The sequence below is a fragment of the Prinia subflava genome, chromosome 10 (assembly GCF_021018805.1).
Source record: "Prinia subflava isolate CZ2003 ecotype Zambia chromosome 10, Cam_Psub_1.2, whole genome shotgun sequence".
Lineage (NCBI taxonomy): Eukaryota > Metazoa > Chordata > Aves > Passeriformes > Cisticolidae > Prinia > Prinia subflava.
In genome coordinates this window covers 30,350,885-30,363,749 of record NC_086256.1, presented here as the reverse complement: position 1 = coordinate 30,363,749, position 12,865 = coordinate 30,350,885, and the positions used below count along the sequence as shown (strand labels likewise).

The 12,865-nt window shown below is 42.5% G+C and overlaps 1 protein-coding gene across 6 annotated transcripts in view; it reads right to left on the bottom strand.

The window, feature by feature from the left end:
* TEDC1 (tubulin epsilon and delta complex 1) overlaps positions 1-12,865 on the bottom strand; it is a 90,856-nt gene that overhangs the window by 41,018 nt on the left and 36,973 nt on the right. For all 6 annotated transcript variants that reach the window (XM_063406746.1, XM_063406747.1, XM_063406749.1 and 3 more), the window contains 2 exons: positions 6,265-6,351; positions 3,077-3,289 (listed from right to left, as the gene is read on the bottom strand). In XM_063406746.1, coding sequence (XP_063262816.1) covers positions 3,077-3,289; positions 6,265-6,351 — 300 coding nt within the window. The remainder of the gene's footprint in view (positions 1-3,076; positions 3,290-6,264; positions 6,352-12,865) is intronic.

The window sequence follows — 12,865 nt, the reverse complement described above, 5'->3', positions numbered from 1 at the left end:
AGTTCCCTCAGAGAAACCCTTTCACAACTTGGGTCATCACCGCATCCCCTCCCTGTTCCTTTCCAGCTCAAATACCTTTTATTAAAATTTATGAATGGGACTAGCACCGCCATGGCGTTCTAGAAACAGATGGGAATATTTTAAGTTTTGCTTTTTTCTGCTTCCCTGACAGTTTTAGAATCCAGCTTACTATTTCTGACTGCTGACCTTTCCCCAGAGCTTACTCACATGCCATGACAATCCAAAGAAGCACGTGTAAAACAATGATGCTCCCTTCAGATGCATTAGCCTGGGTTTATCTCCATGCAGTTTTTCTGATGTTTTACCACTTCACTGCTCGGCACAAGGACCCTCAATAATCCTTTGCTGCTGCTTTTGGGGACGCAGTCTCCTCTCTCCACGTGGGCACCTGGCCATGCTGCCCTGTACTGGTTTTGCACGGCCTGGTTTTTGGCTCCACCAGTGACCACCCCCACAGACCCATCCCAGCCGCCTCCTCCCGGCTTCCCACTGCTGTATGCTCAAGGGGGAGAGGGAAGACAGCCACGTGGGCAGTTTATTTTTGCTGAGAATCTTCTCAGGGCCTTCATCAAATGCCATTTGCAAACGCGATTAGGCGGCAGCAGAGCAGCCCAATTCGCTCGCAGGTCCCTGCAGAGAGCCCCGGCAGATTCCAGCCAGGATTCCTCTCTGCAGGAACGGTGCTGTCTCTCCCCCAGTGCATCACGTTTATCCCTCAGTTCTGCTGCTCAGAACAGCTTCTACCCAGTTGCCTGGCACAGACACCAGGCCTACTGGCAAGAACAGACACAAACACCCTGCAGATTATCAGGTTCTTTGTCAAGTACAAGGCAGCGGACATAAGAGCTGTAATAAACTGTGCTGTCCCTCAGCTGGGCACGCCTCTAAGAGCCAAGATAATTTCCACATGTCTCAGTCCTGCAAGATACAAAGTTAGCGATAATGGCTTCAGTTGCCACTGTATCTTCTCTTTGTTTGATTAAAAAATAATATAGAAGGAAAGATTTGATAAGCTTATTTCTCCAGGGAAAAGAAGGGGTCAGAAACATACAATTGATAGAGGAGCCTGCATTCAGCAAGCATCCTGGCTGTGGGAAAAAAGGACACACCACAGGAAGAAAGCATCATGCAAGCAGCAACACTATGCAAAGCAAGGCTTGATATAAAGAGGATTGATGGACAGTCATCTGACCCCAAGCATTCAAAAAGTGCTGTCATGTAACATTACAAAACAATTCTGTTTCAGGGCATATGTAGAAGAGAAGGCATTTGTGGTAAACCAGCCTTTTAACAACATACTTTAGATGCATTCCATTTATCACAGTCACAAATTTATATGACATCCAGAGAATCTCAGAAACACTGGAACATGACCAACCATTATTCAAATCTAATCAGTGCATCTATTTCAAAGAAGAAATCATTAGTTAAATCTTTCTGTTGCTAAACCCAGAATTTAACTATTAAAAAAAAAAATCAGTGTGATATTATATAATACCTAACATCATATTTAACAGCATATATATTGTTACATATAAGAGAAGTCAGAGCATATCTTGCTTTAGAAACCATGCACCGGAAATTTTATTTTTAGAATTTGAGATCTGAGTTGTCCACAACAGTCATATCCATTTTCCCCAGGAACAACCAAATCTGATGATTCTAGAGATCTGCCTAGTCCAGTACCCCGTCACTGACAGTGAGTGACAGTAAGTGCCCACAGAAGACTCTACAACAAATGTAAATACATGGATGTACTTCCTCAGAATATTCCCACAGCCTGCAATGATTCGTTCTCCCACTTACTCATAAGGTTGCAATTTGTATCTGCATATTTTATAGTCTTTGATGGATTTCAGCTTCCAAGAATGTGTACAGCAGATTTCAAATCTGCGTACACTGCTTATACCCACAGTGCCCTGTGGGAAGAAGTTTTGTACTCTGTGTGAAGCAGCAGCTCCTTGTGCCTTCCCTATCCAACTGATCCTAATTAGTTCCTTATGCTTAAGGTGGAAGAGGGCAATTAGCTCTCCACACACTTTTTCCATGCCAGATGTCTTTTGAACTCTTGGGCAAATACTTTTTGATCTGACAACCTGCCATTTTCCATTTTGTTGGCTGATCGCAATCTCTAACCACATACTCCCCTCCATCTTGAAAAGAAAAAAAAATCAAATACTCTGGGCTAGAAAAACCCTCTCCCAAGTTAAGACAGACACAAAGTGGTGATACAGCAATTTTATTACTGCTCTGTCAGTCCCAACTGTTTCTTTCACTTTTCTCCATCCACAGGTATTGTAGATTCTCTTTTAGCCTTCTCCCCACTTGCTGCCTGGGAAGAATCACTGTTTTTTATGCTTGCGACTTCATTGCTCTCCTTGTGCCAGTCTGACAATACTCAGATTCACCTTCCACATCTACATTACCTAAATCTCCTTTCCTTATGCCCCATCAGCTGCTCTGGGTGCTTTCCAGTGTCTCCCCATCCTTATACAGCAAATACCATGCACACGTCCTTCATCTCACCTGCTTTCCTCCACAGCCAGCCTCCCACAGCCAGTCTGTTCTGCCATCAAATCTTGTGCTCAGTCTCTTCCCTCACTTCACAGGTTTCAAAGTCCTCTTATTCCTTCCCCCATCAGACATTTCAAAAACTCCTAATTCAATGAAAGATGACAAGCTCTGGCCTCTTCCCCTGTAAATGCTTTATTTTCTCACTGTAACCATTACCACTGCTCTCAGCCTGCTGCATACATCCCCTCTGGGGGCTGCCATGATTTCCTCCTCTCCTCTTTCTCTTTTCTCCTTTCCTCTGCAGCATGTATCCTTTGAAGCCTTTCCTTCCAAGAGAACACTTGTTTCAGCACCCCTTTGTGTTTGAAAGAGCACTGGGCACACCATGGGCACAAGGAGCTGTAGCTCTGGCACCGTGACTGCTGCAAAGGTGGCACAAGAGCAGCCACAGGGACCCGCCCTGGGATGGGCCACGGACAGAGCTGAAAAATGAAGGATGCTAAAAATCTCCAGTGGTCATGGACAGCACCCAAAGCCTTACCTTCTCCCACCAGGCAGCCCTTCGCTGAGCTACGAGCTGATGCAGCTGCTCTTGGAGAGCCATTAGATCCCTGGATAATCTGTCCATTTGCCCAGTCAGCTTCTCAGCCCAGGGGCAGCAGGAGGTCACCTCTGGCAGCCTTCTTTTCTCCACATGAGCATCCTGGGACTCACATATATTTCCCTCTTCAGCCATATTATCCAACACAGTTTCCTGAAACAAAAAGTTACTTTTCAGCAGGAGCTAAAATGGTGCTCCCCATCATCCTGGTAATTCATTGCTAGGAATTCACTGCTACCATCTCAATATACAGTTGCTCCACAATTTCAGAGTTATTTTAAGAGAGAACCCCCTCAGTTCACTGTAACATATTTCCAAGTTAACAGAAAACTTATGCTGCTAACCTAGCTTATTTTAGAAAGCACTGCACAGTCAGCTACTCTCCACTGCACTAAAGCATAAAGTAACACTCCTGAGATGGAGGTGATCAGCACTGCAGCAGCTCTAGACATGCCTTTCCTCTCAAATTCTGAGTTTGGAGGCACTTCCAGGGCCTTTTGTAACAAAGCCATGACCAGGGACGTACATGCTTACACTGTTCAGGAGAGTGCTGCTCTAACCTCACTTGTGCCCATGAAAACTCCACAAGCTGAGGAACATCCAGAGATCCCTGCTCCAGACTGGTCAGGAGCTGGCAGCTCTGCTTGACCACATCCATCTAGCTGGTTTGATAATTAACTGTGCAATTGCCTTTGAGGATAGCAACTCCTATTTCAAATACTCAAGAAGGAAAAAAACCCAACACCAAAAGCATTTAAACAAAACATTAATAGCCCATCTACACACACTGGTGCACAGGCCATGCAGAAACACACACTTTTCAAGCCAGAATAGCACAGCATAACTAAAGGACATAGGCCTCACTCACAGAGTATTAAATATTTATTTCCACACTGTTATCAAGAAGACATTCAAGAGGAGAGGTCATATTCTGTTTTAAGGACATAATTTGTATTCAAAATTATCTTTAGCAATTGAAGTAGCAATTTAGAAACACTGGCAGGAAATTCAGCAGTTGAGCAGCATGGTCTATACACGAGCAAGGAAAAACCAAGTGCATAATTACTGGCACAGCAGCAACACTGCTGGAGGAGATGTCAGAGAGCCAGAAGTCACCAATGTCACACTGCTGAAGTCAAGCACCGTGTCACAAAGTATAGACACAAGTCTCAGTGACAGAAGAGTGCTGACTGTAATGCTGACATACAGGTGAGGCACTTGAAGTGACACAGACAAATGGGTGGGCAAAGTCCCACCTGAGAGCAGCAACAAACATCAAAAGCTCAAATGAATGGCCTACAAGGACACAAAGACATCAAAACTTTTGCATAGCCTAGAAACAGGGGCTGGGAAGGCAGTGACATGCTAACAGCCCTTACTTACATAAAAGACTGCTATAAAGAGGATGGGAATTTTTTTTTTCTCCTCTTTCCCTCTTTTCTGAGAAGGTAGGTTAAAAACTCTGGCTTAATTTGCAGCAAGAGATTCTTAGATTCATGCAATAAAAATCTTTGTAAGACAGGTAAGAAAGGCATAGGACACCCTGCAAAAGCTCCTTTCTAGGCAAGCATTGGTGCTGGGAATTGGCACAAAGCAGCACTGGGGGCAGCAGCTCCTGCTGAGCCATGGCCCAGCTCATGGGAACACAGACATGGCAGGGACATGGACAGGAGAACAAACTGCAGGGAAATAAAGCAAAGGGGTTTGGGGGGATTGGGGGTTCTTCTGTTTATTTTGAAATTGATTAAATGACAGAACTGTAAAGTAACATTAACATTTAGACAATGTTCTCAGGCACGTGGTGGGATTTTCGGGCTGTCTTGTGCAGGGCCAGGAATTGGACTCAGTGATCCTTGTGGATCCCTTCCAGCTCAGGATATTCAGTGGTTACTGCAGTCATTCCTGTTCCTGCAGTGATGTCATGCTCTGTGGTGTTCCTGCCCACCACCAGCAGGAAGAGCTGGCAGCAGCTATGCAAGAACCACCCCATCCATCAGATCAGCAATGCAAAACACAAGTCTGGCAGAGAGAGAACACTACTGTCTTTTCAGAGCACATCTCATTCCCATACATCCTACTGCACCCAGGAACAACCACCATCACCAGTGAAACAAAAGAAAAAGGCAAATTCACCATCCAGCACACTAAATAGTTTAGAAAGATGTTGCTAGTCAGTTTTCAAGTATTTATCTAGAACTTAAATCCAGAAAGCAGGCTAACACTCTTCAGTGTGTCAAAGGCAAAAGTTTTGGCAGATACAAGGAAATAATTGCAGTTATATTTTATCTATTGGGAGCCAGGCCTGTGCTAATGTTGATGCTTTCCAAAAAAACATAAGATGGTAAACACGTAAAGCAAAAACCATTAGAGAACTAATGATTGTAAGTTCCATCAAGACAGGTGAGGTAATTTCACACTGCCCTTTGCCTTGCTTTTAGTGTAGAAAAAGGCACATGGGCAATTAGCAGTCAGCTCACTGATTCTCAAAATTCTGTAAGCTCATACAGCTAATGTGGTGTGCTAAAGAATTATTTCAGCAACACTGAATGGGCAAAAGTCATAGAGAGAAGTGAGATGGATGGCATCGTTTACACTGACTTGAGAAATCCTAAGATGCACAGAGAAAGGGTTATTGATTTTCTTATGATCATTCAACACAGTTCAAGGGGAAATCAGCAATGTCAACACACTATTTGGCTGGGAAAAAATGAAGTTGTTTTCAATATCAGCTGCCTGCAAATTTAGTTGTTCTCAAGACTGCAATAAAGCTTAGAGGCCCTCTTCTGAAAAGTCATTTAATTCTACAAAAATGTGCAACTACTATGTTTAAAAACTATTAAAAAAGATGAAGATCAGACCTTTTCATTTGTGTTAACTGCATCAAATTCTGCCATTCTGCCCTGCAATTCCTCAGCTTAGCTGGGTGAGTCCTACTGAAGAAAACAGGAATGAAGGAGAACGATGAAAACATTCCTTACTTTACTGAGACTTTTTTTTTCCTTTTTCTCGAGTGCTGTGGAACAGATGGTTTGCAACATTCAATTTTGTGGGACTTGAGGGCTTTTGGAAGTAGCCAGCTATGTAAAGTCAAGAAAGATGCACCCCTCAAAATCAGTTTGATTTGTTACCATCCACTGCCAGTAAACGGGTTCCAGTTGCTTCCATTCCAGAAAGGCTTCCAGCTGCATGGTCTCAGACTCCAGGAGCTGTAACAGCTACAGGAAAGGAGACAAAGGAAAGAAATCACGTCACGTTGCTCACTTGAGAACTACATGAAATGTGTGCTTGGCCTGAGGTATAAAAAGAGTGTGAGTGGCACATGGGGCAACACTGGGTGGCTTTACAAGAATACTTTAAAAACAGATGGGGAAACATGAAGTAAAACACTTTTCCCAATATCACTGACTTATCCCTCACCCCAAATGTACCAACTTCATCAGCTTTTCCACCCATAAATGTGAGTTTCCATACTGTTTTGAGGGAACAAAGAGACACAGTTCTGATATACATGCTTAGTGAATGACCAGCTTCAAATCTTCCATGCTTCTTGACTACCAAAATAAGCTGTTTCTCCAAGAGAATTTTTCCCCCTCTATCCCTTCACGCTGAAACAGCATGGAAGAACTGCCTCTAAAATGTTACATATTCTATAATCTCAAGGTTATTTTTCCCTGAGATTCTCCTTGGGGTTGCTGTTCCCCAAGGTAATAAGGGTTCCCCCAGGGTTGCTGTTCCCTGGGAGTTTCCCCTGGGTTGCTTTTCCCAAGGGTAATAAGGTTTTCAGTCTTCTCTTTGCCCTAAGTGTTTCACACCAGAGGTAGAGACGACAAACTGAGTCTGCCGGTGCACATTTCCAAGGTTGTTTATTCTTCATTATCTCAGTTCTTTCTCAGCTCTGCCAGGGCTCCCTGGCAGGGTACCTTATCTTAGTTCTTTCTCAGCTCTGTGAGGCATCCCCAGCAGAGCAGGACACGCGGCAGACTGGGCAGATCAGAGAGCCCCGTACCTTATGTACAGTCCCCTTGACCCAACCACTGTCCGAGACGTATTTTTTATTTACAAAATTTTACCAATACCTATTACTTATACTAACATGTCAGTTCTACTCTAAACCAATCTCTAAAACCCAACTCAGCACAAGATGGGGGACGAGAGCAAGAACAAGAAGCACAGGGGCCACTCCCCAATTCCTCCATCTTGTCTCTTCAGCCCCATATGCTAAGAATCCTAATTTCTATATTTATATTCTATAATAAACCATCCGCTACTTATTTCAAATTCTTAGGATTTGTGATTCTTCCTGCATGTGAGTGTTCACTCCCATGGACAGGGATCAGAGGCAGTGTCCTCCTGGGATCTGTGTGGGTCTAACTGACCCCCCTGTACAGATCCCAGACCCCCCTGTCCGGTCTCCAAACCCTCCAGGGTGGCCAGAGGGATGTTCTAGACTCCGACACTATAAACTGTATGATCTGTTGCATGAGGAATCCCTCCCTTTGCCTGAGAGCACTCAAAGGAGAGATGCTGCATTACAGCTACGCAAATTATAATTTTTTCACAAATATATGCACGATACACATGTAGAAAATATATGGTGATATATACACACATACATAGTGAAGGAGACATTCCAAGACTAAATATTTATATATCAGTAAAAAAAAGCTCTTGTAAAGAATGATAAGATGAACAAATTTGCTATAAATCAGCTCACCAGCTTTAACAATTTTGGTTCTGACCATACCTTTGAAATGAACAATTTTAACACCAACCAGACACTAAAGGCAACTTCTTAAGATGACCGCAAAGAGTGTAGAGCCTTGAGGAGAATGACAAGGACCAGACCAGTACCAGCTAAATCCATTTTATACAGACAACTATCTTCTGCTAGCTTTGTTTGCTTCAGTTACTTAGTACATAACATAATTTAAGTAAGTGCAAAGCATGAGTTGACTTTGCAATTTTGTTATGCAGATATTACTTGAAGATAAAGGAACCAAAGAAAGGAAACCACTTTGCAAGAGTAACTGCTGGAAATTATACGTAGGTTGCTCTAAAACACTGCTGGATCCAAAATAAAATTATTACACATTTGCTCACACACCAGACACTTGGCATTACGCTTTAATGACTCTGCTAGTTTCAAGCTCAGCTGGGATATAAAAGGTGGAAGAATGGCTTTCTGTGTCCCTTTTTCTTTTCTCCTTTTTTTTTTTTCCACAGGTACATCTCCAGCCCAAATGGCTTACATTATGGAATCTGAGGCTTGCAATAAAACCCAGCCAAAAAGTTGATTAAATATTCAGGCAAGAGCAAAGTTACTTGACTTTAAAGTAGCTTTGTAATGTGGTCACGAGCTGTGTGTGATTGCAGTATGAACACGTCTTATTACAGCTAAAGAGCGCCGAAGGTTGGGATGGGGAGTTTTTCATTCTGAGCCTTCAAAACCAGAATGATCTTAATAGAAACACAGTCATCATCTTTATTCTCACTGGAATGTTAGAAGCACCATATGCCACTTGCTTTCAGAGCACAATTGAAAGGATATTGCTCTGAAACTTCCCCAAACCTCTACAGGATCTGCTGCAGTTAACTGACCTTAATCAATCAAAGCTCCCTGAGCAGTCTCCCAATCTCAAACCCTTTGGGATCTTTTGTATTTGGGTGCTTTTGTTGCCTTTCTTTTTTTTTTTTTACTGCTTCATTAGTTATACAAAACTCGAAGAGCTTGTGTCTGACACCTACTTACAGCATCCTCACCTTTCACTAAGTTATTAACATCCTCAGAAACAGCAGTGCTGGAGTGCTTCAGCCATAAATCAGTAATGGGGTGACTCCAGCCATCCTAGGAGGACAGTTTCCAGCAGAGCTGGAATACACCATGGCAGCCTCAGGCTGGCCTAGAATAGCCAACATTTGAGTTTCCACCCCAAGGGACTTTAGGTACTGCTCCTGAATGCCAAAATCCTCTGCTATCCTTTTTTTACAGGCCTTGCAAGGCTTTGATGTTATTGCAGCACGGAGAATAAAGCAGAACGCAATAAAGAAAAATATCCTTGAGATATCTTAGCAAAAATCAGAGAAAGAAATAAATGTTCAAGGCTGGGAAGGGACAATGGATTGTATGTCCGTGTGCCTTGAATTTGGTCACAAGAACAGTGTACACGTGCCCCAGAGGTGATAGGGGTGACAGGTTTTCACCAAGACATGCCTACACTTAGGAATGAACATTTCTGTCAGGCAGCTTCCTTCCCCCAGCCTCATCCTTTGCATGAGCTTCTCACAAGCATTTTGTGTTTAACAATCTCTGCTTTTTGTGACTTTGAAGCCACAATGACGTACATTTTCTTAGGGCGCACATCACAGAGCCTGTATTTCAGAAATCAAATTGTACCTCTGCTTTCCCCCCCAAAAACAGCACCACTTCTTGTTTATTTACTACCAAGAAGAGTTCACACACATGCCATGAGCAGTTCCACCTCTGCTGCTATATGAACCTCTCAAAATGTAAAATGAATTCCCAAGCTGTAACCAAAGCTGCCTGCCCACTTTCAGTGAACCAAGGACCCGATGTCACACCTCCTCATGAAATTTAAAGACTACAGTCTGTAGAAGAACATCAATTTTGTTTCATGAAAAAAGTAATGCAGCAAGTCAAAAAAGTGCCTCACGTGGGTATCTAAGTGATGCTTAAGGATAATGCCTGAAAATTGTGTTTCCCTCTACACAAAATTAAAACAACCAAATCCATTTCCTTCATTCTTCTGGAGGAAGAATGCTTCCTCCAGAAGCATTTATTGCTCTAAAATATTTACACTGACTGAAAAAGTAATGACAAATTCAAATTGCTAATCTCTGTGGAGAGGCAATTCCATAATGAATGCTGAGAGCAAACGCTTTACAGGAACAACTTCTTCAAGCCATTGTAAAGAAACCACCCCTGGTGCAAGCAACAGCTTTGCTACAGAGGGTAAACTGTGCCTAGCTGAGCTGCCTCAGAGCAGGCTGCCAGGAAACCCCAGGGTGATGCAGAAGGATGCCAACTGTAAAGAGCACGCCTTGCTTCCTCCAGCACATGGTTGTGACCTCCAAAGCCCAACATCCAGCACCCGGCGCAGACCGCAGACCTCAGGAAACAGTGGGAGCTTCAGTAGCAGAAGTCCAGGGTGACAAGATGACCTAGGTGGTTCTGGACACTTCTTCCCTGGAGATATTCAAAAGCCATCTGGACACAGCCCTGAGTAACGTGCTCACTGTCCGAGTGGGACTAGGTGTCCTCCAGTGGTCCTTTCCAACCCTGCCCAACCCTGATACTCAACAAGAGGCCAAAGTTGGGATCTTCCTTAGCATCCACAAGTGTAACTCGTATGTTGTTTAAACATATTTGCAATTACTTTTTCTGTGGAGATATTAATCTCTTTCATATTAATTACCACCATATTAGAAAAATCATTAGTGCCTGTAGACTGTTACAGAAATCAATATTTAATAAATTTGCAGCATAATGCACCCTTTTCACAGGCTCAGTTCCAGAGAGCTCCCCGCAACAAGTATTTAATCTCCAATGCCCACAGCTCATAATTCAACTACTGTAGCACTGGCAAAACTATTTTTAATCAAAAATGGCTCTGCCTAAATGTTCAGAAAATCATTTTATTGTTAGACAGAAAAAAAATGGTCTTTCAGCAATAAATTCTGTTTCTTGGCTCAGAGACAAAACACCGTTAATTCATCACTGTTCATGTATGTCTGTAGACAGAAAACTTGCACTGACTCCTGAGCCCTGAAAACCTCACCCAAATCCAACATCTTTGGAGAATTACTCAAGGTTTGAGACAGGCTTGGCTTAGTGGGAAAGTTTACATGGGGAATCTAGATTCAATAATTGTTTAATAGGGAATGGCTTTATTCCATGTGCATTTGGGTAATCTGAATTCTAGTTCTGAATATCACACAAGCACAGGAGAGAAGCTAAGTGGAGAAGGTCATTCCAAAAAATGCAAAGAAAAGAGGCAAACATTCATGAAAGTTTTACCACTTATGGTACCCGAAGTAAACCATAACTGGGATTAAGGCTGTAGAGACCTAACCAAGCATCAGATTAAACAAAAAGAATTCAACACATCTCCTCTACCAGTACAAAACTCCCTTAACTGAAAAATCCTGCAAATCTTGACGAACGAGAGCCTCTCAGCAGGCAGGGGTCTAGGTTTAAATTTGGTCTAAAATGGCACATACAACCCAAAATGAACTTTCGCATGGCTAAGTTTTGAAACCCCCTTCACCAAAAAACCTGAGCAAATCTCAGTATCACAACCATCTCAGGCTGGGACAAACAAACAACACTGTAGGTGGACACACTCAGTGCTCCAAGTTTCAGTTCCACATTGTGATTTTTCCAGAAGCAAAGCTGGTTTAAGACATTGCCACATATCCCTTGAAGGCTAAAACAAAAATAAATAGGGCTGAAAACTAGAAAGTCATGCTAGAGTAGTGTGAAATACAAGCAGCTGAAGAGCACAAACCTACAGAACAATAAGCAGCCTCTAGGCACAAGGCAAATAAAGACCTTCTCTAATTCTCTGCCTGTGAAATATCACTGAGAGCCAACTCAGAGCAGGAGGAGCACTGCAGCCCAACCATCACGAGGCAGTGGATCTGAAAGGCTCTTGGAGGACAGAAGGGGATGAGAATTTCTTCCAGCTATGATTAGGGGGGGGTGTGCTGTAAGGGAGAGCAGGACTTGAATCTTTTGCTGAAGACACAATACATAAAATACAAAATGCAGCAGTTTTGAGTGCAGGAGTATCATTCCAGATGCCTGGATATGTGCAAAATCTCCAACACCTGAACCAAAATACGTGACCTTTCCACGCACCAACGCCAGTTTTATGCCATCACAGCTCAAACTTCAATTGAGCTATCTCAGTTTTACACTGCTGAGAGCAGGAAATCAAACCACTAGTTAAAAACTTAAATGACAAGGATCATCATTATAAAACATAATTGCTATTCATGGAGAGATTCAGAAAACAGATGTTTAAAATGCAACTGAAAGAAAATGATATTTAAAACAAACAGAATGAGGCATTTGGCAGAAAAAAATTGTATTACAGCTTTCACATTGATAGGGAGTGAACTGGGATGTATTAATGGCATTCATTTGTAGAGGAACAGGTCAGTGAAGGGACTGCTTGGCATCTTCCCCATGGAAATGTATTAAAACACAGAAAAAATACCAGGAATAAGAAGCCTGAAGTTTTATACTTCAACAGCCAAGATCAATATACGTAAGAATGAAAAAGGTACACATTTTCTTCCCCTAAAGGTACCAATGATTTTGGGTGGCTAACCTGGCATCCTTGAAGAGCCAAATTTTCAGGCAATACCAAGTACCTTTAGTGCAGTTAAAGTACATCCAGTAGATACCAAAAATCACAATTTACTTTAGAGAAATCTCAGCTAGAGGATTTCAAAGAAAAGCATCAAATTGTATCACAGTAGTGCCTGACAGCTGTTATTATTGTACTGCCAACCAAAACCCCCATGCAGCCGATGACAAAAAAAGACCATTATTCTTCTGCTTTTATTCAGACTGTTTCTGTACACAGAACAAAGCAATATCCATACTCATTTTTTTCCTTTCCTCCCCCCCACATACTTGCCCATTTCCCTGTATTTTTAACAGGCCACAGACAATTAATTTTAAAATTTATTCAATATGTGGAT